The sequence below is a fragment of the Psittacula echo genome (genome assembly GCF_963264785.1).
Source record: "Psittacula echo genome assembly, chromosome: 1".
Classification (NCBI taxonomy): Eukaryota; Metazoa; Chordata; class Aves; order Psittaciformes; family Psittacidae; genus Psittacula; species Psittacula echo.
The window spans coordinates 165322499-165349055 of NC_137735.1; the positions used below are offsets into that span (position 1 = coordinate 165322499).

The window sequence follows — 26557 nt, forward strand, 5'->3', positions numbered from 1 at the left end:
TCTGGGGTCCATGGAGCGGGAAGATTACGTGGGAATCCTGCAACTCAAAAATGAAGGATTTTACTTTTTGGGTTCAATGTCTGGGTGGAAAGTTAATGTTACAGAAAAGTGCCTACTGCAGCCAATTCCTGCACTACATTTGTTTTCACTGGGCTTCTTCATTTCTCCCTTGTGTCCAACAAAAATATTACTTAGCTAAAAGACATTAATTCAGTTTAAATCAGGGTATCGAGCCCTCTGAGTCTAGCACTGATGCATGTGCACAAGCCTCTCGTTTAAATTAAGCCTGCTGGTAACTGCCTTGTTGGTTTCTTCTCTATCCCTGTTTTCCCCCTATTCGGGATGCTTATCTCATAAACTGCTGGAAAACTAATGGCTGAGTACCATTATGTTTTCAATAATTTTGATGGAAAAGCAATATGCTGTAAGATTGCTGTAATCGAGTATCTATACAAGCCAGTTTGTGCAGAAACTTGATCAAAATAGATCCTTAACTCCTACTTAAGCCTGATTAGCTTCTTTATGTTAAATAAAAAGCAGAGTTCGATACAAAACCACTTCTCATTTCCCTTTGCAATCAGCCCATCGTTTTCATGTTCTTAAAGGACACGAGTTGCATCCCTTAGATGTAGCACAGCTTGGGCAGGCGAGCTGCGCAAAACAATTAGAGCATCTTCCACATGGTCTAAGCTTGATTGAATAATCACTCAAATGATGGTCAGTAATGGAATGCACAGGGTTATCTCCTGCCTAATCCTCAGGTAATGCAGTTGGGGTGGCTCTGATTTTTCTCTTAGCAGGTCCTAGCGAAGAGGAGACAGAGACAAAAGTGATTATGGGAAGCAGAGAGAGTCACTGGAGGCCAGCAAGGAAAAGGAGGCCTTATCTTAAGCAATTAATCAAGAAAACCCCTATTGTGGGACTATTATTCAAAGCTAATTCTAAAATAGCTTTAGAGCCCAAGGTCCTGAAGGTTTTTGTGTGTGTTTTGGGGGTTTGATTTGGTTTGGTTTGGTTGGAGGAATTTTGCCAAGGTCGTTGGGAGCACTGGGCAGCCCTGCCATCGAAATGAAGGCTGCTGCATGCTTCGGAGCTGGCTCTGAAGTGCAGCATCACCCAACATTGGCTTTGAGGTCCTTGTTGGTTTACTTTAAGGTCTATTGAAATGTTTCGAAGCAGAGACAATCCTTTGAGACTTGCTTAATGCTTCCACAAATCCTGTGGTACTTTGCAGCCATTGCGAGCAATGCCATGAAGAGTGGATCACAAATCATTTCACCTTCATGCCCAGCTCTCCTAGTGTACATGCAGGACTCTGCTGTCTTTGAATCCCTCTTTTATTCTGTTTCTCTGGGGTTTTTTGCACTACTTTTTGCTTAGCTGCACACTCCTAAAAGGCTTGCAATAACTGCAGAGTGCAGGATTGTTTCCTGGCTGTGGCTTTGCGAAAGACCACAAGGTCTTTCCAGTTGTCCCCCCCAAATGCTCTTGTACAGCGCAAGCATCTAACAGACTCCTTGGCTGTGCTTTCAGCCTCTGAGGTCCTCGGAAGTGAGATTTATGTGCAGATGTTGCTGTGAGCCATGAGGTCCTCCAGAAAGAAGCAATAGATTTTAGCAGCAGTCCTGGGGTAAAAAAAAAAGAAAAGAAGGAAAAGCAGAGGTTTTAAATTGGATGTGGTTTAAATTTTCCTACAGCCGCCTGAATTGGGCTCCTTGCTGGAGAGGGAAGCTGCCCAACAGCAGAATTATTGCTCAGCACAGTCACCCCATGCTCTTGTAGCGCTTTATTTCCACTGGTGCTGACAGTAGCATCTCGAACCCACCATAGGGTAGAGCTGTGCAGCCTGGTTGTTGAGTGCTGCCTGAGCAGTGCTGCTGCAGAGGTGACCGTGCTGCCCTGAGTAATTTTCTATGGGCACCTTTAGAAGGGCAGGGTGAGGGGGCAGAGCCAGGGATACACATACACCCCTATAACAGAGTAAAGCAAAGAGGCTGAAAGACAAAGAGAGGCACTAATTGGATTTGTAGCTATAAGAAAAAACCTCTCAAAGTAAACATTTTCCTCTCCTTGAGTCTTCCTTTGGCTTCTTTTGTGAAGGATCTGTTTCGGGGGTGAGCCCTTCCCAGTCAAGGTAATTTTGAGGCTTGTCAGGTTTTATTAAAACCTTATCATCAGTGATTTCCTTCTCTGTTAGATCAAGAAGATTGTATTTGTTAGGGGACTCATATTGTTTCTCAGAATTCTTCCCATCAAACGCAGGGTTTCATGTACGTACCAAGACACACGGCTACCAATTCAAGAGTACGGAAGTCACCACATGCTTAGGAAGACTTCAGATGCTCTTCACAGTCATAAGCTGCAACTGCATTTGTATTTCGGAGTTAGCAACTGTTGGAATAAACAAGTTGCTCTTGTAGGCAGAAGCATTCTTCATTCCTGCTGCTGTCCTTAAGGAAATGAGCTGATACACCCGTTCCCAACAGCTGGAATATTTGGTGAACACTTGTGGGCAGAGTGTACATACATACATTAAGAGAGAGGGTGAACATAAGGGGGGTTTTGCCTTAAAGATGTAGTAACTGTGCACGAGTAGGAGTCCCCAGTCAATTTTCTATCATTTTTCTATTATTACTATTAAATTTCACTAATTTATATTCTTTTGTGGCATTATGAATAGATAACATGGATCAGGGGGTTGCCTGACAGTGTAGACAGACTTTTTCCAGTTCATTCTAGAGCACAGGATCTGGTTGGTGTTTTTATCCATCTCATATTGAAAATAAACTTCTCCCTCCTTCAGTCTTCCTCATTTTTATACCATATTACACTTGATTTCCTTTTCTTATCCAGTGAAGACAATCAAACGGGTGGAAAAGTCTCTAAATACATGCGCCAGTATTTGTGGGTCTTTTGTGCTGCCCAGAAGTAAGCAAAGCACTTTAAAAAACACAGATATGGTTCTTGCCCTGAGCAGTTTATCATTTGGTTGCAAATGTGCCCTTGCAATTGGCAGTGATGTGCAGGAGGAAGAGGAGAGGAAAGGCAATTAATGGCCAAATGAGTTGTTGAACTAAAAGGTTATTTGAAGGTGATATAAACACTCGCAGCCTTTTTACGATGGCAAAGTTGCATCTTTGTCCTGCACAGGAAGAGTAATGATGGCCTTTCTGTTGCATTGAGCCAGAGCTTCCTTTTGGTAAAGCATTTTTGCAGGAGCTCCATCACATCAGCAAGTAAATAACAGCTTAATACCCTAAAGAGCCCAGGTTTACTTCTGAGAGAGCAAAGCAGGTCATAGGCAGGCTCAGGGCCTGGAGAAGAGAAGCTGCGTGGAGACCTCAGAGCAGCCTTCCAGTATCTGAAGGGGGCCTACAAGGATGCTGGGGATGGACTCTTCATCAGGGACTGTAGTGACAGGACAAGGGGTGATGGGTTCAAACTGAAACAGGGGAAGTTTAGATTGGATCTAAGGAAGAAATTCTTTACTGAGAGGGTGGTGAGGCACTGGAATGGGTTGCCCAGGGAGGTTGTGAATGCTCCATCCTTGGCGGTGTTCAAGGCCAGGTTGGACAGAGCCTTGGGTGCCATGGTTTAGTGTGAGGTGTCCCTGCCCATGGCAGGGGGGTTGGAACTGGATGATCTTAAGGTCCTTTCCAGCCCAAACTGTTCTATGATTCTATAGCTGATTGCAAAGGTGTTCTCTCTCCACATAGGTTCTGTACCACACCTCACACAGGGATGTCCATGTTTATCCTCTGAACTTTGAGATGAGCTCATCATTCCCTAGGAGACCACTGTCTTCATACTCCCATTTCTTCCACTTACACATCAGACGTCTTCCCTGCGCTCATCAGTGTCGCCACTGTCTCCTCTCCTGTCTCCACAAAACCAGTAATGAGCCGGGTCACTAATGATGGCTGGGCTGGAGGGCATGGTAGCTATTTATAGCTGTAACATAAATAGAAATATGCTTATTAATACAGTCTAACATATCCCATTGTGCCATCATGTGTGTCTCCTACTCGCTGTCTCTGAGGCTCCTGAGGACAAGAAATGTGACTCTGAAATTCTAGTACCTGAGCCTTAAACCCCATTTCTGCATTGCATAGAAAGCTTTTGGGGTTTAAATATTATCTTTTGGGAAGAAAGGGTGAGATCTGAAGTAATGTGGTAAAAGAAATATGTGATGTCTATGAGATAATTATGCCTTACCGCGGCAGGAGGGTTGGAACTAGACAATCTTAAGGTCCTTTCCAACCCTAACTATTCTGTGATTCTATACCATTTGTGGGGTTCTTTACCTCATTCACAAGATAAGAGATGAAATAATCACAGTATTTTCTCACTTCTGAATCCAAGCACCTTAATACACGCGTAGGTTGCAAATCTGTGAAGTACTCGAATTCTGCAATGCCAGGTAATATTATTAGTATGGCAGAAGTACAGGCCCCTCAGTCTAACAAATACCTAGTTCATTCCTCTGCTAGAAGGTATAAATGGTTGCTTCCTAAAAGATTTGTAAAAGCCTGGGGTTTGCTATCACAGGATTTTACTGAAGGCAGAACAGTATATTTTCCTATACAAGACCGTAATATAGAAAAGGAAACGCACTGTAAGAGCCTTCCAAATGTTTATATAGGTTCAGTGGCTTCGTTTTCTGTATGATTTGTGATACTTGAAAAGCCGGTTTGGAAAGCTCAGCCGGTAAGATTAGATGCGGAGGTGCAAAGTGAAAAGGCTGACCATCGGCTTTGGTTTTGTCAGGAAAAAACACACATAAACCCCTCGTATTATAGTTGAGAATTGTTAGCTACGGTTAATACCGTGTGGATTTTGAGTCTTTAGATCATAAAGTCAATCTTTGCAAGAGGAACGGTGCCGAATCTTAGTTGTAACAGGAGTTCTCCTCTAGGAATACTCCTGGGAAGATTATTAAACTACTACAGGTACTGACATCAGCTACAAATACCTACTTGTGCATATTTCTTTAAAGGGGGGGAAAAAAATCACCTTAATACACAGTATTACCATAGCTAGGGCCTATTATACTATTGTAATCATAGCTGAAGCAAGAACGGTGATTAACGATGGCAATTTATTGTATCTGACGAGGGGAGAAAATAGGAGATGTTGTCGTTATCATAAATCATATCATAAATAACCAAAGAGAAGCACTCAGAAAGCTTGTGTGGTGTCAGCAGCAAGCCCTTTCAGGCACGTTAGCCCAGGATGTAGCCATAGAAACCCCAAAGTCATGTTGTTATCTTAGTCTTGCTGCAGTTATGTGATACAACAGTATTAACATATAGATTAGGCCATTTATAATACTAGGTGTCATTTCAGGTTGGCTTGCTTATATAGCATTTTAGGTTTTTATTGTGCCGAATGTTAGGGAAACACTGCATTTTCACAGGTCAGTATAGAGCCATTTATAACGTATCAGCTTCACCCCTCTGTCAGTCTTGCTCATGTACCCTGTTATTGATGGGTTGTACTCTATGGATTGTCACTGCCTAATTACCTTGTCTTTCATAGAATCATAGAGTAGTTGGAGTTGGAAAGGACCTGAAGATCATCCAGTTCCGACCCCCCTGCCGTGCTAATAATTGTATTTTTTAGAAGTCAAAATGTTCCTTTAAAAAGAAAACCTCTCTGCCTGCGTGTGCGCTTCAGGGTGAGCTCCTGATCTTCTTGAGGATCATACACTCCAGAGGGAGTAAGAAGTAAAATAGGAAGCGTGCAGATGAATCCGGATTTGGGTACGGAGGTTTTCTGTCCCTCTGTATGGTGTTTTTCATGTCGTACTCTGCAGATTTCAGGGGAGAGGCTCAATCCCAGGTAATTCAGAGCAACACCAAAGCGGCAGAACCAAGGCTGCCCTGCTGATAGGGAGCTGCCTGGTTCTCACGCATCTTCTTGCTCGATCACTTCCTAAAGATGCTTCTGTGGTTGTTTTTATTCCCCGTGCAAAGTCTGTGTAACTGCTCCAGACACATTAGCACAGCGCTGCCATGCACATGCATTTCTTCGTGTACACATGGGTGATCTACAAAAACTGTTGAGCTGCTATTAGAAAGTCAAAGCAAAAATAAAGTCTCCCTCTATGTATTTAGGCAGAAACACGTTTTTACTTGCTGTGTGCAGCACAAATGCAGGACTGATATTTTGTCAGAGAGGGACAGTAAGTAACTGAGTTGGTAACAGTCTACGAATGCTGTTTTTCTGTCTTCAGCAGAGAGCAGGGTGGGTCATGTTAAGAATCCTGAGCAGTTTGGCTTCATAAACATTGCATATTCTAAAAGGTATTATAATGAGGACTGCCACTAGCAAGTATTTTAACGTGTTATTCTTACTGCATCCAGTATCTTAAAGCAGCACTGAAAGGCAGAGGTGCACATTATACCCTAAGCCACAGTGTGATGCCTGAAGAGCGATGCTCCACATCTCTCACCTCTTCTTTCCCACGCCCTTAGGCTTGCATGTTGGGCAACTTGATCTAGTGGAAGGTGTATGTGCCCATGGAAGGGGGTTGGAACTAGATGATCTTTAAGGTCCCTTCCAACCCAAACCATTCTATAATGATATACATGATTTATGTATATCATAACACTTGTGGTTTCTTTCTGGCAAACTATCAGTATCATTTTGTATCATCATCATGCTGATGTTGAAACGTTTATCTCCATTGATTTCATACCAAGAGGAGCCTAATCAAGAGTGTGAAGCAGTTGTTCAACACAGTGGAGATGTAACTGAATTGGCCTGGAAATTTCTGAGGCCTGAGCCAGATTATTATTGTCATCTGTATTTCAAGGTGGATGGATTTATTTTGTCATTAGGGATGCAGGGGGGTTTTGTTGATCACTTGTAGCTTCTTGAACAGATTAATAACTACTTTTGGAGTGATTGATAAATGTATACATTAAGTCACATTAGTGCCACATTAGTCCTGTTGAGCACCTCCAAGTTTTATCCTGCCTAATACTGATTGTTGGAGGCATCCCCTTTGGTCCAGAGTTTTCCAATGTGACCAACAAATGTGAATGTTTTTTAACTTCAGGCACATTTAACATCCTCTTTACAGTTATTTATGCAAAACTAGCAGCCACACCTGAAAGCTCTTCTTTCTTTCTTTCTTTATTTTTTAATGTATTTGTGGTTTCTGCACTTCAGAACATAGCAAGAAGGCCCTGGAATGAACTTGCTGACAATGTCAGTGGAAAAATGTGAGACATGTGGAAGATGAGCTCCTTGCTGGTGCTGTCTTACCAGCTCCCTTCCCATAGAGAGTGTCAACTGGTTTGGCAATAGGTTGGTTTATCTCCTTTATGCAGTAAAAGAGAAACCCCTTCGTGCATCACCTCTTTGGCAAACAAGTCACATCAGTGATCAGTGTCTTCGTATGGCAGAGAAATTATATATGTAATACTATATATATATAACATATACATATATACACATATCTATAGAAAATTCAGCTATTTAAGCTCAAAATGCACTGCAGGTATTTTAGTGTGTTCATTTTGCATTAGGGTATCAGGATATTGGGCTGGAGGATATCAGGATTGAATTTTGTCGCTCTTCCATTCATTTCCTTTATGGGCTACAAGCACACATTCTGTTTGTTTTGGGAAAAGGCCATTGTTATTACAAGTTAAAGAGATAAAACCTATAGTGGCATAAGACAAAAACTGTTCTCTTTAACAGAAGCCAAAAGCCTCTACTTACTGGGTACGATAGGGATGTTAAGTGCTTGACTTAGTAACTTCAAATATCCCAAAAGCCTTAATCTCATGCTTTATCTAGACAATAGGAGAATTATTCTGGAAGCCTGCAGGAAGTTTTTTGGTAGGTTTGGGAGTTTTGTTCCCTAAAAAGTTCTGTATGTTGGGTGGGAATGATCCTTCCTTGCATTTGAAAGGTTGAGCTGGCTTGTGTATAGCTTCATAGAACCTTCATAAATGGTATAAAACCTTTGGGTCTATAGCCGTGCTGTCCTGAGGAGCATTTGCTTGGGAAGAAAGAGGGGTTGAAGACTTCAGAGCAGGCACTGCCACATTATTGCCTTTCTTGAGTCTAACTTTCTTTAAAGACTCTAACACTTTCAACCCCTTACTTAGATACTTGCTACAGTGCAAAGGAGGAGGAGGAGGAGGGAGGTATCATGGAATCCCAGACTGGTTTGAGTTGGAAGGGATCTTAAAGCTCATCCAGCTCCAACCCCTGCCACGGGCAGGGACACCTTCCACTGGAGCAGCTTGCTCCGAGCCCCTGTGTCCAACCTGGCCTTGAACACTGCCAGGGATGGGGCAGCCACAGCTTCTCTGGGCACCCTGTGCCAGCGCCTCAGCACCCTCACAGGGAAGAGCTTCTGCCTAAGAGCTCATCTCAGTCTCCCCTCTGGCAGGTTAAAGCCATTCCCCTTGGCCTGTCCCTACAGGCCCTTGTCCAAAGCCCCTCTCCAGGTTTCCTGTAGGCCCCCTTTAGGTATTGGAAGACTGATGAGCTCATTGATATGATATGAGCAGAAGAACTGTGCGGGAAAGAAATGTGTGATCTACTGATAGATCTTTATTTGGCCATTGTCATTCTGTTAGAAAATAAAATGTTCAAACTCTGTTTAAAAGGGCTGTGGAAGAAGTCAAATGGATACATCTGCTCATTCAGAATTCTATCTTAATGGATTTGTTCTGATAGCTGATACTGTTTATCAGTTAGTATCAAATGCCAAATACCAAAATCTTGCATTATTGTAATAACGAGAGCTGGCTTCCACAGGAACTATTACCTGCCAGAGCTTTGTGCAATAAATACATTAGCCCTTGCATTGAAGGTGAGAGGCTGCTGTCACTAACATCCCATTATGCTTTCTTCAGCAAGTATGGTTGGACTTGATGGTCTTAAAGGTCTTTTCCAACTTAGTTGATTCTGTGATTCTAAGCTTTAGTCCAGTGTGTCTGACTCTGCTTCATCTTATACCTAGGGGGTTTTCTTAGATCTCCAGGTCTTAGCTGGATGGTTTTATCCTATCACCACCCTTTCACATAGAGAAATATTAATCCAGTTTCTAGAAGAAGACTGGAACTTTGCCTCATTAAATACCAGCCAATAAGACAGGGTAAGGTTTTGGCAGGACCAAGAGCTGAGCAGAGATCTTGTCTGGCCCAATCTGTGCCATGTTCTCTAGGACATCATCTCACTGCTGTCCTTGAAGCTACCAAGTCTGGTAATGACCAAGATGATGACAATTTTAATTATATGTATATATGCATATGTATATATATAAATAGATATGTATATATATACACATGCATATATAGAATCATAGAATAGTTAGGGTTGGAAAGGACCTTGAGATCATCCAGTTCCAACCCCCCTGCCATGGGCAGGGACACCCCACACTAAACCAGGCCACTCAAGGCCTCATCCAACCTGGTCTTGAACACCGCCAGGGATGGAGCATTCACAACCTCCCTGGGCAACCCATTCCAGTGCCTCACCACCCTCTCAGTAAAGAATTTCTTCCTTAGATCCAATCTCAACTTCCCCTGTTTCAGTTTGAACCCGTTACCCCTTGTCCTGTCACTACAGTCCCTGATGAAGAGTCCCTCCCCAGCATCCTTGTAGGCCCCCTTTAGGTACTGGAAGGCTGCTCTGAGGTCTCCACACAGCTTCTCTTCTCCAGGCTGAACAGCCCCAACTTTCTCAGCCTGTCTCCATACGGGAGGTGCTCCAGTCCCCTGCTCATCCTCGTGGCCTCCTCTGGACTTGTTCCAACAGTTCCATGTCCTTTTTATGTTGAGGACACCAGAACTGCACACAATACTCCAAGTGAGGTCTCACGAGAGCAGAGTAGAGGGGCAGGATCACCTCCTTCGACCTGCTGGTCACGCTCCTCTTGATGCAGCCCAGGATACGGTTGCTTTCTGGGCTGCGAGCGCACACTGCAGCCGGCTCATGTTCATTTTCTCATCGACCAACACCCCCAAGTCCTTCTCTGCAGGGCTGCTCTGAATCTCTTCTCTGCCCAACCTGTAGCTGTGCCTGGGATTGCTCCGACCCAGGTGTAGGACCTTGCACTTGGCATGGTTAAACTTCATGAGGTTGGCATCAGCCCCCCTCACAAGCGTGTCGAGGTCCCTCTGGATGGCATGCCTGTACAGAGGTGCCTTTCACTTCAATCAGAGCAGTGGGTGCACCCTCCTCTGATGAGGCAGCCAGGAGAGCATGGTAGCATGGTTCTGTTAGTAAACCCAGGATTTCCATTCCTTTGTACCCCTATGTCAGTGTTAGGGATAAACAGTCCCTCGATCACTGTGAACTTGGAAGTTCATTACTGAGCTGTTGAGTATTGCTGTCCTGAAACTAAGCCATGGCCGAATTAAGAAGGTGTATATTAAACAAACCTTCGGGTTTGGAACATTGAGGTACTACAGAAACAGTGAGGTACTAAGAAATTTTGGGCTGTTTTAGTGGTTTTTCCTTTAAAAAGTGCAGCAGTTTCAGTTTCTTGCCTGAACTGTCCAGCTTCAGGAATTTCCCATCGTTTGAAGTGGTAACAGATCCCCACGGCTTGCATTTGGGATTCTAATGCTTTCTGTCCAGTCATCCCAAGGAGCTACGTATTAATCAAGTTCAGCTTTTACTGCGCCTCTGTGAGATGGCATTATCATCACTTGTCAGATGGGAGCACAGCACTACATGGTGTGACCTGCCCGAAATCACGCTGCAGACCTGTGTCAAGGCAGGAGTGGATTCCTTCCTCCCCGACCCTTAAAATCATCCTTTCATGCAAGTGAAGGAGTCGCATCTACATAGACACATAGGTTACACATCTATTCTCCAGTAAGAAATGCTGCCTTAACAAACAGTTCTCTCGGGAGCAGCATCTAGCAGCTATCAGCTTGTTTTATACCAGCAATGGACAGATTCACCTTCGGGGCTGCACTGCGACGGCTCGACTCATCCCTCCTGCAACCTGTGCGTCGTCCCAGCCGGGCTCTGCACGTGGGGCTGGCTGACATAATAACCAATTGCTCTGTGTAGCTTTAGTAATGTGAGCATTAATATTGATCCAGCACTGAGTTCTATAACAACCAAGAGAAAAATGTATCTGTTACCTTGAGAAACCTCCCAAACAGCTCCAGTCTCCTTTCATTACAGGAGAGAGTTATTAGGGCAGATGGCCGAGGTGATATCCATTTGACCTATAGATGCTAACTCGAGTCGGTTCATTAATAAGGTGGCCAAAGATAGGGAGAGGTGGCAGTAAAGAGAGTTAAAAAGCAGTCCTGTGCACAAAGGATTGCACGTTGGGAAGTGCCGGATAGTGAATGAGATGGACAGAGGTGAAAAAGTGGCTGCACGGTTTTAAATGCTCATCACCAAGTCAAGCAGATTACACCTAAAAGCTGATGTTTTCCCGTATTTGGTCCCTGCTCCGGTGTGAATCCTTTGGGAGGAAAAAGAGCCTATTGCACTTGAATGCAAGACAGAGATTTCACTTTCTGTGATTAACCCCCCCCCCCCATAAATAAAAGTGCTCTATTGTTTTCTGCCATGGCCACAGCTGTGGTGGCTCAGGTTTGAAAGCTGCTGCCTGGCACAAACCCAGTCCTCACTGAAGGATCAGCCCGTGGCCTCCTTCCAAGAGAAATTTGGATTTCATTTGGCCACGATAGGATTCCAGATTGTCATCTGAGCGTGTCTGAGAAGTGGTGAATGTGTGTCAGGAGTTAAGTGCTCGTGAACTTCCTTAGGCCCCCGATTGTTCAGGACTGACCCAGGCAATTTTTTCCAGATGTTCTGGGGGAATCCAAGTCCATATAAAAGGGATGGTAATGCTTCTGCTGCCTTACGAAGTTGTCTTTGTGGCTTGCAGGAATGTGCATGAAAGCTGGAGCCAAGGCACCCCGATTTCTAGTCTCACCTCTACAAACTGCACTTTAACCTCTTCTGCCCTTCCCTGGCATCTCCACACAAGATCACAGACGCTTGGTGGGCCCGGTGCAAACTTTACTTGGCCTTATTAAGAAAGGAACAAGCACTGCTCTTTCTTCTCATTGTGCAAAACGCCGGTCCTGCTCTCCAAACCTCCTCTGGAATTGTTTGTTCGCCTTTGATCCGGCAGCTGCTGCTGTTCTGCAGTCCTGAGCAGGGAAAACATGAGAAGCACCTTGGGATGGGAAGGAGTTGCAAGAGTATGAATTATCGTGATACACAGTGGAAAAGAGGCTGGTTTAGCAGGAATCTTTGGCAAGGAAATGGTCTGATATTTGTAGTAAATGCAGTTTTTTGCAGTAGTTTCCCCTCCACTTTATTGACTCTTTTTATCCCTGTGTTTCTTTATATTCAAATGGTTTATGTTGCTATCAGCGCGATCAAACGCTGTCTTCCCTAATGTTTGAATTGGGCTACACTTTTCATCTTGTAACCGAGGCAGACGACTTCTGCACGTCGCCATTTTAAAGCACGGTGTTTGTTTTACATTTTATCACCCTTTAAAACGTGAAATGAAAACAAACTCTCAGCGGCACACGAGGTGGAAGGGGCTGGGGAGGGAATTGCTCGGTAGCAGTCGGCGCTGTGTGACATCTGATGAATGCTAATTCTTCATCCCCAGAACAGTCTCGAGCAGATGAAGGCAGCTGATTTCTGCAACAGCTTAAACAGAGATTGAAATGACTTCCATGATCTGGAAGCAAGATTTTTTCCCCCTGTAGCAGGTGCAGGCTGGGTCCGCAGAGATTTCTCAGTTATACTCTCAAGTTTGCAGTTTATAAACTGTAATGTCAGTGCCCAGCCAGGCAAAACCGAACTCCCAAACACTTCTGTTCTTCACGGAAGGCTAAGACTTTATCCTCAGGCAAAGGCTCCTCTCTAGGCTGGCTGCTGTAAATCCTCTGGGCCCTGGCAAAAGGCAGAGTTGCTCGCTCATTTTACTTAATTTGTGATGCTGGCAAGATTTGTGCTGCAGCCCAGGGCTCTTGACTCGACTCTCCTAAATCAGAGCATTGACACATGACAGCAGAGAAACAGCAGCACAGAAAACCTGGAAATAAATGCCTTGAAAAGAGATATTTCAGAAAGATGCTGCCTGGCAGAGCTCTAAATGGTGTCAGCGTAACGAGTTTGCTGCTTTAAAACTTCCTCCTCATTAAGAAGTTGGGGTTTAGCCACTGGCATAATAAATGGGGTTTACTGCATATTCCATGTGAGAACCTCAGGGCGCTCGATATCTTTCCACAGAAACCCTGCTAGACAAAATGTCATGCGTTTTTGCAGGTGAATAAACAGAGACATGAGGGGAAGTGAAGTGGGGTTGTCTACACAGGAGTGTTAACCAGCAGAGGTGTGATGAAGTAATGATAGCAAATACAAATGTGTCAGGTTAACGCTGGTGTGGACGTTCATATCCCAGACTAAGAATCCTTTTTCCTGCTTGGATAATTCCATTTTGAGGGTGAGGAAGTACAGCCAAGAGGATAAAGTGCTTGGCTGGGGTTGGGGAGATCAGAGATTCTCTTCTTCTCAAACCTGCTGTGGATTTGCTGGGAGATCTCAAGTGAGTTTTCTCTGTTCTCTGCACCATAATGTCACATGTGGAGGACTGAACATGGTGTTAAATGTGGGGAGAAGAAGAATAATTGCTATTAAACAGAAAACCAGAGCAATCACACAGGTGGTACCGATGCTGGCTTGAAGCAGTTGGTGGCTGATGTCCACACTGTGCATGTTTCAGGTTTATCTATCTTCAAAAGCTGTTTTTCTGGCCTCTTTGCATGAATGCCCACTTGTGAGCGGAGCATGTTAGGTGTATTCTGGCAACATACCTTTCATTTTGATTTCCACTACAGCAGGAAGCCAGCGTATGCACTCCAGGATTGCTCATGATGCAAACAAAACAACAGTATGGGGGGGAGTGCATTTCAAAGGCATGCTTCTGATCCAAACCAGCACACACATGCAATGCTGGGGTGTTCCCATTAATAACAGATAACATCCATGTGCAGCAAGCGCTTAAGATGGTATCAGAGGCAGAACCTAGCAGGCTGAGTGGGGCTTAGTCCTCTGCTTTAACCTACAGACCGTGCTGCTTCAAGGAACACAAACCAGGTTTAGGAAGACATTTTCCTAGTAGTTAATTTGCAATCCAGATTGTGGGCTATAGAGGCAAGACAGCGAATTCCAGTGGATTTTGCTTCCATGTATGCCTTGAAGTTCTCTGTTACAGCAAAAAAATGCTTCAACCTCTCTCCCTTCATTTAAAATGAAGCAGGTTCATGTTACTGTGATCCCAACAACTGCAATAAGAAATAATTGGGATGCTTTTAGGTAAAACTGATGCTTTAGACCTGCTCCACAAGGTCTGTCACTACCGTTGAGCTCTTTCCTCGTATCCTTTGCTCATGGGTTTGGCGTTGCACTGTGTTGAGGGCATCTGCCAGTTGTGATGGTGGCTAGCGCAAGGCAGGAGATGCCTCACTTTCCTGCCAAGTGGACCAGCAAGAAGCTGTTGGTTGGCCAGTTACCTCTTACAGGCTGAGGTGCATGTGTGATGAACATTTGCTGTGATGCTTGTTTGTTCCTGTAAAGCACATTTTAATTATCCTAATGCCTTTGTAATATCTTCTTTGCTACAGAAGAGGAAGAGGAACAAGTGCCCACCGATGGAGGTACATCTGCAGAGGCCATGCAGGTGCCACTGGAAGAAGAGGGAGACATGGAAGAGGATGAAGCAATTAACGATGAGAACTACTTGAGCAAAAGACCATTGGACAGTCCTGATGCTGAGGAATTTCCACCTGTGAAACGGCCAAAACTCTCCATTTCCAAAGGGGACACCTTGGATGGAGCTTTGGAACCACGTGAACCTCTTAGCTCAATAAACACTCAGAAAGTACCACCAATGCTGTCTCCCGTTCATGTTCAGGACAGTACAGACTTAGCCCCTCCTTCACCAGAACCACCAATGTTGGCTCCCATTGCAAAACCGCAAGTGCCAACCCCCAAAAGTTTGGAGGCAAAGCCATTTGTACCCAAAACTAAGTCCAAAACAAGTTCTCCAGGACAGAAGACGAAATCACCTAAAACTACACCTTCACCAGTGGTAACTGGAAGTCCCATACGTTCACCAAAAACTGGATCCAAAGAGAAGAAGTCACCGGGTCGCGCCAAGAGCCCAAAAAGTCCTAAAAGTCCAAAGGTTCCTGCTCATGTTCCTCAACCACCGGTCAAGCCTGAAGCACCAAGTAGAACCCCTCTGGCTGCATTAAGTGACAAGATAGGAAAGGAAAACATTCAAGTGAAACAAGGACAGACGCCACCTGAGCCTGCCACCAAGCCAAATATTGAAAACCAGACTAAGAAAGTACCAGTGATGGACAAAACCATCGATGATTCGATCGATGCTGTAATTGCTCGTGCATGTGCGGAACGAGAACCGGATCCCTTTGAGTTCTCCTCTGGTTCTGAATCAGAAGGGGAAATTTTCACCAGTCCGAAAAGACTTTCTATATCAGAGACTGCAACTCCTAAACCTTCTGTTTCTGCCAATAACACAAATAAGGCAGGAGCGACTCCAATACCTCCCTCAGGTGGAACTTCAAGTTCAGACATTTCATGGACAATGGATGACTCAATTGATGAGGTCATTCGAAAGGCAAACATGGGGACACCTTCTAATCCACCTACCAACTTCACTTACTTCTCCTCTCCTTCCGCTTCACCACCTACTCCAGAACCTCTTCTCAAGGTCTATGAGGAGAGAGCCAAGTTGGCTGCATCAGTAGAAGTGAAAAAGAAGTTGAAAAAAGAGCTGAAGACAAAGATGAGGAAGAAAGAAAAGCAGAAGGAAAAAGATAAAGAGAAAAGCAAGGAAAAGAATAAGGAGAAGGACAAGAACAAGGAGAAGGAGAAAGACAAGGAAGGAAACAAGGAAGCAAAGTTTCAGTGGAAGGAACTACTCAAAGAAGATGATCTTGATCCCTATAAATTCAAACTAAAGGACTTTGAGGATGCTGACACAAAAGTAAAGTTGAAAGATGGCAATACCAAAAAAGACCGAGAAAAACATAAAGATAAAAAGAAAGAGAAAGAGAAAGGCAAAAAAGACAAGGATAAGAAAGACAAAGAGAAACTTAAAGATAAGAGTAAGGAAGATAAGATAAAGGCTCCATCAGCACCTCTTGTGTTACCTCCCAAAGAAATGCCTTTGCCCTTGTTCAGCACACCAACTGCCATGAGGCTTCCCAGTATGTTACCTTCCTTGTCTCCAATGCTTCCCGAAAAACTGTTTGAGGACAAAGAGAAACCAAAAGAGAAGAAGAAAGACAAAAAAGAGAAGAAGAAAAAGAAAGAAAGGGAGAAGGACAAAGAAAAGGAAAAGAAGGAGAAGGAAAAGGAGAGGAAAGAAAGAGAAAAGAAAGAGAAAGAAAAAGAGAAACACAAACATGAGAAGGTAAGCTCCTTAGTTGGGTTGAGGTGGCATGCCTGCTTGGAAAACGCACATGGATTCCTGTATTTGCTGCTGAGTGTTGTTCAAGAGCTTTGAGGAGATGTGTGGTTACAGGTTTGGTTAAGCTTTAAAAGGAACAGCTCCAAGGAAGACACCCATCAAGAGTTTCAGGGGTTGTCCCACCTCTTTGGAAGATAAAACAGTGGAAGTTCAATGCTGTGAATTTGAGATGGGAGATTGTCCTGGTTTTCCTCAACTCAGTTTTCCCTTTGAAAAGCTTGGACCCATGCTCAGCAGCAGCACACACACCATGAATGTATATAGTGTTGCAATGCACAGATTTGGTTCTGTAGATTTCCACTGGTAGGGCCAACAACCTTATACCTGTCGTATAGACTTTAATTTATTGTTTCAAAGCTCTAGAAGCCTGTAGGTTACAAGGTGGAGAGAAGTGAGGAGCAGATCACCTTCAAATGAACACGTTCACAAGTAGTCTCAGATGCTCCAAAGAGCTGTCGAATCTTCTCTTAGCAGGACTCTAATTTGTTTGAAGTAAGACAGTTGTTCTCAAATCATGGTCTAAATGTCACCTTTCGGTTTGAGTCTGATGCTTGAGAGAGAGGACGGGAGAGCTGATTGTCGAGTGGGTTGAGCTCCTTCCACTCCTGTAACTCTTCCTGATTTGCATCAGCCAAAGATAATTTCTTCTTTCCAATATCACCTAATCTTGAGAATATAGTTAATATTTCAGAAATGAAACCAGCATATTTGCATGTTATCAGATTTGAAATCCCATTAGAATCGGCTCCTCTAGTTCAGGGTTGGCTCTAATTTTTTTGTCACTTCACCTTTTAATACGCATTAAATTGTTAATAAAAAAAGAAGGAAAAAAAGAAGAAAAGAAAGAGATTGTCTTCGGATGTGATAACCTTGGATACAGGATTTCCTAAATCTCTATCCTTAGCAGTAGGAAACCCTGTATAACTTGGGGTTTTACCAAGGAGCTCTTTACATCCTGCTCTGAGCGTGCTACTCAATTCATGCGAGCTCAGATGTGGGATATTCCTCACCTTCCTCCTCTGCCATTGTACCCTGTTATGCTACTTGCTTACTGAAACTGAAACAAACCCCTGATATCCAAACCTGACATGTTTTTTAAGCTGACAAGTGATTTTCCATGCAGAATCTGGGTGATCTGGAGAACTAACATTTGTCTGCTGTGGATGAGTCACTGGTGGCCCAGTTGTCCATGTTAATTTAATGTCTGGGTTTAGGCTGCAGCAGCACTTCCATGGATTCCCCCTTTTGTCTGTCTGCTGCTCCTCATGCCTGAGGTGTTTTGCCAGTATTCCACTGAGAATTTCCGCAAGGAATCATAGAATCAGAATGGTTTGGGTTGGAAAGGACCTCAAGATCATCCAATTCCAACCCCCGGCTGTGAGCAGGGACACCTTGCACTAGACCATGTCACCCAAGGCTCTGTCCAACCTGGCCTTGAACTAGAGATTTAGGTTAAATGCATGTATATAGAGAGTTTCCTAGTTTTCATCCATTTGATTTTGCATTTCTTCTGCAAATCTCTTTATCTAGTTTGCTTTAGAGCAGCAGAACAGATAGAGAAACAAATACTACCTGGTAAAGCTTTAGCATTGACAGAAACATTAGGAAATATACATATATAGGAATATAGAAATATTAGGAAACATATATATATATATATATGTATGGGTTAGTGTGAGGTGTCCCTGCCCATGGCAGGGGGTTGGAACTACATAATCTTAAGGTCCTTTCCAACCCTAACTGTTCTATATATGATAGAATATATATATCATATATATGATTCTATATATATATCGTAGATATGGTTCTATATATGTATGAGTTCAACAGTAATAAAAACATGGACAAATTATGGAACTAGATAATCTTAAGGTCCTTTCCAACCCTAACAGTTCTATATATGATAGAATATATATATCATATATATGATTCTATATATGTATGAGTTCAACAGTAATAAAAACATGGACAAGTTAAACTGACAAAGCTGCCCATTACCTCGGCATAAAGTCCCTGTCGAGAGATAAACTTGAAAGCTAAAATGCATGCAAAAGTGCCCAAATGGAATTAAAATTTAAACTGATTTTTGATAGATAAGCTTTTTTTTCTATTTTTTCATTATTATTATTTTTTTTTTTTTTTTTTTTTTAATCCACCTCTTTGGTGCAAGTCAGGATTTTCCCAATACATTTTCCCCTTTAAATCTCTGGAGCGATTCTCATTTTTTGCAAGGCCGCACTGCTGGTGTCCTGGAAAAATGGAGAGTTAGAGCTTTATCAGTTGGTGCCCTGAGGTATGTGGCAAAGAAGCTAAATCCTTGAAGATTAGCAAAAAAAATGCAGCACATGGCAATAAGGGGCTTATATGACTACTAGTATTAGTTCAGGTGAAAGAAGTATTGCTTATACATAAAACTGGACAAATCCACTGACAATGTATTTTTAGTTGGCTACAAAGGAGTCTTATATTGCTGGACTTTACCTCTTTGGTGATTTGCGAAGCTTAGTAATCCACTGTAAATGCTCTTCTGCTGGCCCCAATTCCCTGTATTACCCCAGAATGCTGCTCTTTCGTTTTAACCCCTAAAACTACATGTTTCCTTAATTTAGCTTTTAGATCACACAATGGCTTATTTAGCCAGCAGTTGTGCTGTAAGAGCAAATGACTGTGTTACTGCTCAGACTTTTAACTTCCATGGTACATCCGCTTCAGAGGTGGAAGTGCAACCTGAAAGGTGAGTTTGTGGTCTCACTGCACTTTCAGCTCTTGATGGCCAGTACAAACCATCAGATTTCTGTTTCTGATATCACTGTATTTACAGAGTAACTCAATGATGTTTGCATTTTTGAGTGCTGTTATAGTTATTACCTAGGTGTGATTCCCATCCTGTTGGGAACCTCATAGAATCACAGACTGGGTTGGAAGGGACCTTAAAGCTCCTCCAGCTCCAACCCCTGCCACGGGCAGGGAGCCCTTCCACTGGAGCAGCTTGCTCCAAGCCCCTGTGTCCAACCTGGCCTTGAACACTGCCAGGGATGGGGCAGCCACAGCTTCTCTGGGCACCCTGGGCCAGCGCCTCAGCACCCTCACAGGGAAGAGCTTCCTAATATCTAATATCTAATATAGCTTCCTAATATCTAATCACCCCTCTTTCAGCTTAAAGCCATTCCCCCTTCTCCCATCACTACATGCCCTCATATGTTGAAGCTTTTTATCACCTTTTGCCTGTAATTTTACCCCTGGAAGACACAGAACAGCAACTGATACCCTGCATAAATGGCAGGAAGCAGATCTGAAGGCTTCGTGCTGGAAGCATTTGATGGCGGCACCGAGGAAGAGCAGCTTTTGTGCGGGGCTTGCCTGCAGCTCTGTGCTCCGCAGTAGCTTCGGGGTGCTGCCCTTGGAGCCAGAAAAGGAGGCAGTGAGCTGGGGTGCTGCCTTACGTGCGCTGCCGGATTAAAAGCAAACACTTGAAGCAGTTCCACACCACTTCTACTACGGAGATTACTGAGTGTGTTGTAGGAGTGACTGAGCAGCTCAGGAAGCTGCTGCTGACCCAGTTTCAGCCTTAACCTTAATACCCCGAGCTGTACACTAAAGTGGTTGAGGAACTGCTTCGTGAGGAATGGAGCTGTCCTTGCATAAGGACAAGGCTTGTTGGAGCTGCCCCAAAGTATGCTGCCCCCGATCATGAATCAAAATCTTACCACTGGTACCGAGGACCAGGCTATGCAGGATGTAGCTGTGAATGCTCCTTCATTTTCTCTCTGCTCTGGTTGTGCAAACCCTACACACAGACCCATGTTGTAGAAAATTGCTTCCTCTCCTGTTGTATCAAAGGGTAAGATGTAGGATTGTCATGGAACACTGTTTTGCTCTCAGGGAGGCTGTGATGTGGGTATCTGAGCTTAAAAAAGGTGGTTTATTTGCTTTTGTTCTGCCACGTGAACCCACACCACTGTTGTTTGGAACAATTTGCCCCATCCCTCAGTGTTCAAGGCCAGGTTGGACACAGGGGCTTGGAGCAACCTGCTTTAGTGGAAGGTGTCCCTGCCCATGGCAGGGGGTTGGAACTGGATGAGCTTTAAGGTCCTTTCCAACCCAAACCATGCTGTGATTCTATCTTTCTGGTACACAGATAACAACACAAAGGACCTTTCTACAAAGCACAGATGACATAGGTGTCTTTCTGTGCTGTACGCTGCAAGCTAAGCAACAGTGCCTGTGCTAGAAAGCTTTGTATTCAAAATAGGCACTACAAAAGGAGGAGAAACCTGCAGCAAAAGAGGTAAGATAATCTGTGCAAAACCATATTCCTGAGCCTCCTGTACTCAGGGTTCAGTTCCATGTCTCTGTCCCTTGGACATCGCTACAGGTTAAGATGCTGGAAAAGCAGTTAAGAGATGTACCTGTGGGAAGTGGCAGTGGGATTGTTGCAGGCGTTAGGAGCTGCAGAGGAGAAAAGCTTTTGCAGCACTCCAGGGGAATGACATAACAAAGAAATCATGCTATATAAACAAAAGAGTAAAGAGAGGCCTGTGGAGTAAGCTAATACATATCAATAGAGGGCTTCATTGAAAAGCATGGTTAACTTGTGTCACAACAGAAATAGTCCTCAGGCTGCAGCCCTTCTCTCTCTGGAGTAGGTGAGCAACTCCAATTCTCTGGGCGAGGTGTGTGGCACGGGGCTTTGTCATTGCCATTCCTCAATGTAAGTCCTAACTGAGTCCCCCCCACCTTAGCCTGCTGCCTCCTGCGCTGCTTTCTGTGCCTTGAATGGATTGTTTGCCCCCCTTTCTTTAGGAAAGCTTTCTAAACCAGATTTCTCTCACTGAGTTTTGCTCACGTTTCCATGTAGTGGATGCAGGCTACTTCTGTCTCTTTTAAGTTCCTGGATCAGATTCAGCTAAGTGGTTATTTCATTAAATATGATGATGCACATGCTTAAAATAAGATCAGTCTCCCTTTCTATCTCTATATATATACACACATATATAATGTATATACGCTTATATATGGATGTAAGTTGAGCATCCTATGTATGGAGAATCATTAGTGTCAACTGTAAAATCTGAGATGAATCTGTACAGATTTTGCAAAGCAGTAGCTCAATGGGAGTTGGTAACTTTGGCAGATGCTAGTTCAAAGAGTTTTAAGGACATATTCAAGAGGTTTAAATTCCACCAGAAACTGAGGTTGGAAACCAGGCCATTTGAAAAATAGCCATTAGAAACCTCACTCTAATTGCATTGAAAAGCAGTGGGTCACTTATGCCTATGTGGATATGCACTTTCATAAAGAATCCAGTGTTGGTGCTTGGGTTTTATTTGCTTCCTCTGTGTCTACTTTTGGTTCAAGAGGGTCACCATACACTTCTATGATGAACCTGGGAGATGATTAGATTTCAATCTCAGAAATGCGAACACCATTGGGTACCCATCGAGTTTGAGTACTAAGGTCAAAGCATTTCATATCATTGTTTAGAGGGGGTTGTGTCTCTAGGAGGTGCAAATGCAATGAAACTTCAAGTTGATTTTGAAGTCCAGAATTGATATTTGTGATTTGCTGCGGTTGGGAACTCCCAACTAGACTCTGACCATCATCCGTGCCACAGCATGAAGCGTGAGAGCAGTGATCAGCCGCTCAGAGGTCTGTCTCATTAAGCTCATAGACTCCAGTGAACTCCATCCGTGCTTTCATGTAATTAATGTATTTGGGGAGTCTGCTTGCAGTCTCTGATTGATGATTGTGTTCCCTTGTACAGATAAAGGTGGAACCAGTTGTTCCAGCTCCATCACCGGTTATTCCTCGGCTGACATTAAGAGTGGGTGCAGGCCAAGACAAGATGTAAGTACAAATAAATCCATCTCTGAGGCTTATGTTTTCCACAGTTCGTGCTCTGTCACTTGTGGCAGCTCTTATTTTCAGTGGGAAATGCTTAAAAATCAGTGGCAAATTATACAGCTATGACATCTTTTGACCATCCATCCATCCATCCATCCATCCTACTGTGTTTCTCACTCTGTGCCTTTCTAGGGCATGGATTACAAGACTCCATCTAGACTCATATGATGCCTCCAGTGACATTTAATGAGGTTTCCATAATGGATGGTTACTCCTAGTGTAACCTACAGCTAAGTTTCATAACCCTCTTCAGCTAACAGTTGTTTTATGCTTTAAAACATAACACTTGAAGTGCCTTTACGCATGTCTGTTTCATTATAACTGTTGATGATTATTTATGAGCGTACCTAACGCATTTCACATGGTGGTTCATTAGCTCCCTAATTACTGGGTGCTGTTGTACAAATAATAGGTACTTTGTACTGAGAGATCATCCAGCACAAACAGGTAGCTGGAGAGGCTGGGGAAACCACGTGTCACTGGCCTTTTTAGGCTGGTCCTGTGCTGTATGGGAAGGGTTTCTTTTAATCACTTCTTTCGTGTTGGTTTTTAATGGCTGATGGTGCATGTGAGCCCCAAACAAATCTTTCCTTTCCATTCATCACTTGATGTAGTTGTTTCTCTTTTAGAGCTATTATGAACTGAATGGCTAATTTTTCTGCTTTAGAAGTTGAATGGCATCCTTGAGGATTATTGTGTTTTCTATGGTGTCCCACTCCTCCACAGTAGGTAACCGTGACTTTCACTTGTTTGAAGTTGCTGAGGGACTTCTGTAATTGGTTTCTATGGGACACCCCCATCCCAAACATCAGGGCTGTTTCCTGCTCTTCAACCATTTCTGCTTGCTTTCTTTCACAGCATTTAAGTATGATTTACAGTTTCAGTGCCTCAGGTTGCTGTATGAAAGCTCCAGCTTTCGCAGAACAGTTGTCTGTCCTGCTGTCTGTGGTTTGAATGTGCACATCTGGACAGACTGCCTCTTTAAAGCCCACAGGTTCATGTTCCTCCTTGAGGAACTATGGATACTCTTAAGCTCATCTTCTTCAATGACTGTACAAGTGTTTATGTGGGGAAATGAAAACACATTTTCAAGGAAGAAGTTCTAAATTAAGAGTTCTGAAGCCATATTTTAGCACCAAAGAGTTGACTTTGCCTCCCATCTCCATCCCTATAGAAAGACCCCAATCTTTCTGTACCCACACACGTTTTGAGAAGGGACTTCAGACTCCATCTGCCTGCTACAAATCATATGGGTACGTCATCATCAGCTCTGCCAGCCCGTTGTGTGTCAGAGATACCAACATCTTGGTTTACAGTCTTTGGGGAAACTTGCTTCTATTGCAGTTTCCTTTCTGCATCCTCAGTGACACATTGACCACCATCTTTTCCCAGGGAAGTGGTGGAATCACCACCCCTGGAAGTGTTCAAAAACCATGCAGACGAGGCCCTTAGTGACACGGTCTAGTGGTTGCCTTGGCAGTGCTGGGGAACGGTTGGACTTGATCTTAAAGGTCTTTTCCAACCTGGTTGCTTCTGTGATTCTGCCTGACCTCGGGTGTCACAAGGGGGACTTCATCTTCTCCACATCCTTGAGGCTGATTAAACCTATATAACCAAGTGAGGTTTGAGCCATTAGTATTCCATCTCTATTTCCTGTTTCTATCTGAAGTATCTCCACCCTGCCCACCATACTGGCCCCCTGAAGTTGTCCTGGTGTAAATCACCCAGTCGTATGTTCTGGCTAATAGCAAACAAGAAATTGGAGCTTCATAATAGCTTTGGGGATTTTTCCATAGTTTTCCAAGGCAAAAACTAGGAAGGCATTTGCCGTTACACAAGTAAATCCAGTTTGTGCCACGTGTCTCTGGGGACTGTGTTGTGTGTCGATCCGGTGTCTAATGTGTAGAGCTTGCAGTGGAGGTGTCCTGCTTTAAATAATACTTTTGCTTTTGTCCTCAACAATCAAAATTCATTCTAAACGTGGAGCATATTTTAATTTTCATGTATTGTAACCATTATGAAAGGAACTGGTGTGGCTCTAAGGCAAAGCATTACATAGTTCTCTGTGTGGCTTCGACCTCTGAAGTAATACCAGAAATCTCTGCGACCTCTATTTAAAGTTATTAGTTGAAAACACCATAGTAGGATCATCAACCTTTTAAGTAGCTCATAACAGGCAGAAACCAAAGCTTTTGTGATGTGTTATTGTAAAGGAAAGTGAAACTTGCTTGTGTTTCATCTGTGTTGGTAATGAAGTGCTGAATATTTGGCAATGATCGTATAGAAATACTGTGTTTCAGTTAGTGTGTCTCTGGAGTTTACTAGCATGGGATTATCTGAGGATGTCTGAGGATCGATCTCTATGAAAAGGTATGAGAGAAGTGTTTTGGGATTCATAGAATTCGATGAGTAAAAACCAAATGGAATGAGTTTTTTCAGTGTCCTTTGTTTGACAAGAGCTGTTTGGAAGCTTTTGGAAGTACTTAAGGACCCATTGAACTGGAGGTTGGTTTGTTTAGGAGAACTCAAAAGAAGAGTTGAGGATAGATTTAGATTAGACATTAGGCAGAAGCTCTTCGCTGTGAGGGTGCTGAGGCGCTGGCACAGGGTGCCCAGAGAAGCTGTGGCTGCCCCATCCCTGGCAGTGTTCAAGGCCAGGTTGGACACAGGGGCTTGGAGCAAGCTGCTCCAGTGGAAGGGGTCCCTGCCCGTGGCAGGGGTTGGAGCTGGATGAGCTTTAAGCTCCCTTCCAACACAAACCAGTCTGGAATTCTATGAACTCCATCTAAAACATTCTCTATAATGGAAGTACTTACAGATCTTGGTGAGGCCACAAAGTCTTTCAGGTGCCTGAAGAGAAAGTGTCAGATTGATGGTGCTTGAAATGAAGATTCCCATCACACCCTAAACACAGCACAACAACAGCAACGTGAGATTACTCAAATAAACCTGCAGTGGTGAGGAAAATGCCTTCGCAGTGTAGCAAACAGTTTCTTCTCTATCATTTCACTTCTTGGCTCCTCTGCTTGGACCAACATACAAAGCAGTGATGGTAGCAGCAGTGATGTCTTTTTCTGTGAAAACGAGCACATATTGCTCCTAGATTCAAAGTGATACCTGCATTCAAGCTTGTCTGGTGTGCAAATATCCTTACAACATGCATCAGTTGAAAAGGGACAGCTATTAATAATGTAAGGTTAACAGACATGAAAATGCACCCTTGCTGAAGGATGGATAAACCAATATTGGAAAAACTCTTCTACATTAGGAGGTTTTTGCAAGTGCTTTAACTGCACAGTAAAACAAGAAGAAAGTAGATTCTAATCAAAGCATTTCCATCTTAGTTGTAAACAATTACAGCAATACTTGCATGGATGCCACATTAGAAGAAATTTACTGGATTCCATTCTAATGCAATTAGAGCTAATTTTGTTCTTTAAATGAATAAAAGGTCAGCTAGTAAATCTAGTTTATCTCAAGTCCAGGCTTCAATAAATTGTTTTATTTAATTTGTTGCAAAAGATCTTATCCTTTAATGGGCCTGGCTCTTATTGGTTTGCTTGGGTTCTAAAATATTTATGACCACCTTTTGAGATATGATTTGAATGATATGTCGGAAGGCTTCTTTTGACTGGGGTTTTTCTTTTCCATTCCAGTGTTATCAAGGTAGATTGCTAACTGAGTTAGTATAGGAAGGAACTAGAGATGCTATCTTCTTCAAAACAAAACAAAACAGAAACCCACAGCTAGTATAGGCTTCTAGATTTTAAGTCATCTGCAAATGATGAGCAGAATTTAACGCCGTTACTCAACTGCATCATGGTTTCTTTTTGCCTTGCCGGTTTTCATGCACAGAACTTTTTGTAAGCCTATCTGTTGATGAGGTGTTGACATTCCAGCTACTACCACAGTTGACATAAACTTCAGCTAAAGCATGTGCCGTAATTTTTGATACTTCTGATAAATTTCTTCGCCATTTAAATACAGTTCTTAAGAAAAAACACATGGCTTCTGACATTTACACTCCGTGCTTCTGTGTCAGTGCTTCTGTGACTTAGAAGCAGGATATATATTTACCTTAACATGTCAGGCCTTTGCTCCACACTTGTGCTTCCTGGTATCACAGCTCTGCCA

General features: G+C 43.4%; 1 protein-coding gene across 4 annotated transcripts in view; it reads left to right on the plus strand.

Annotated features, from left to right (window-relative positions):
- Positions 1-26557, plus strand: part of TAF3 (TATA-box binding protein associated factor 3) — a 125342-nt gene that overhangs the window by 82126 nt on the left and 16659 nt on the right. For all 4 annotated transcript variants that reach the window (XM_080622553.1, XM_080622556.1, XM_080622554.1 and 1 more), the window contains 2 exons: positions 14646-16462; positions 22284-22366. In XM_080622553.1, coding sequence (XP_080478679.1) covers positions 14646-16462; positions 22284-22366 — 1900 coding nt within the window. The remainder of the gene's footprint in view (positions 1-14645; positions 16463-22283; positions 22367-26557) is intronic.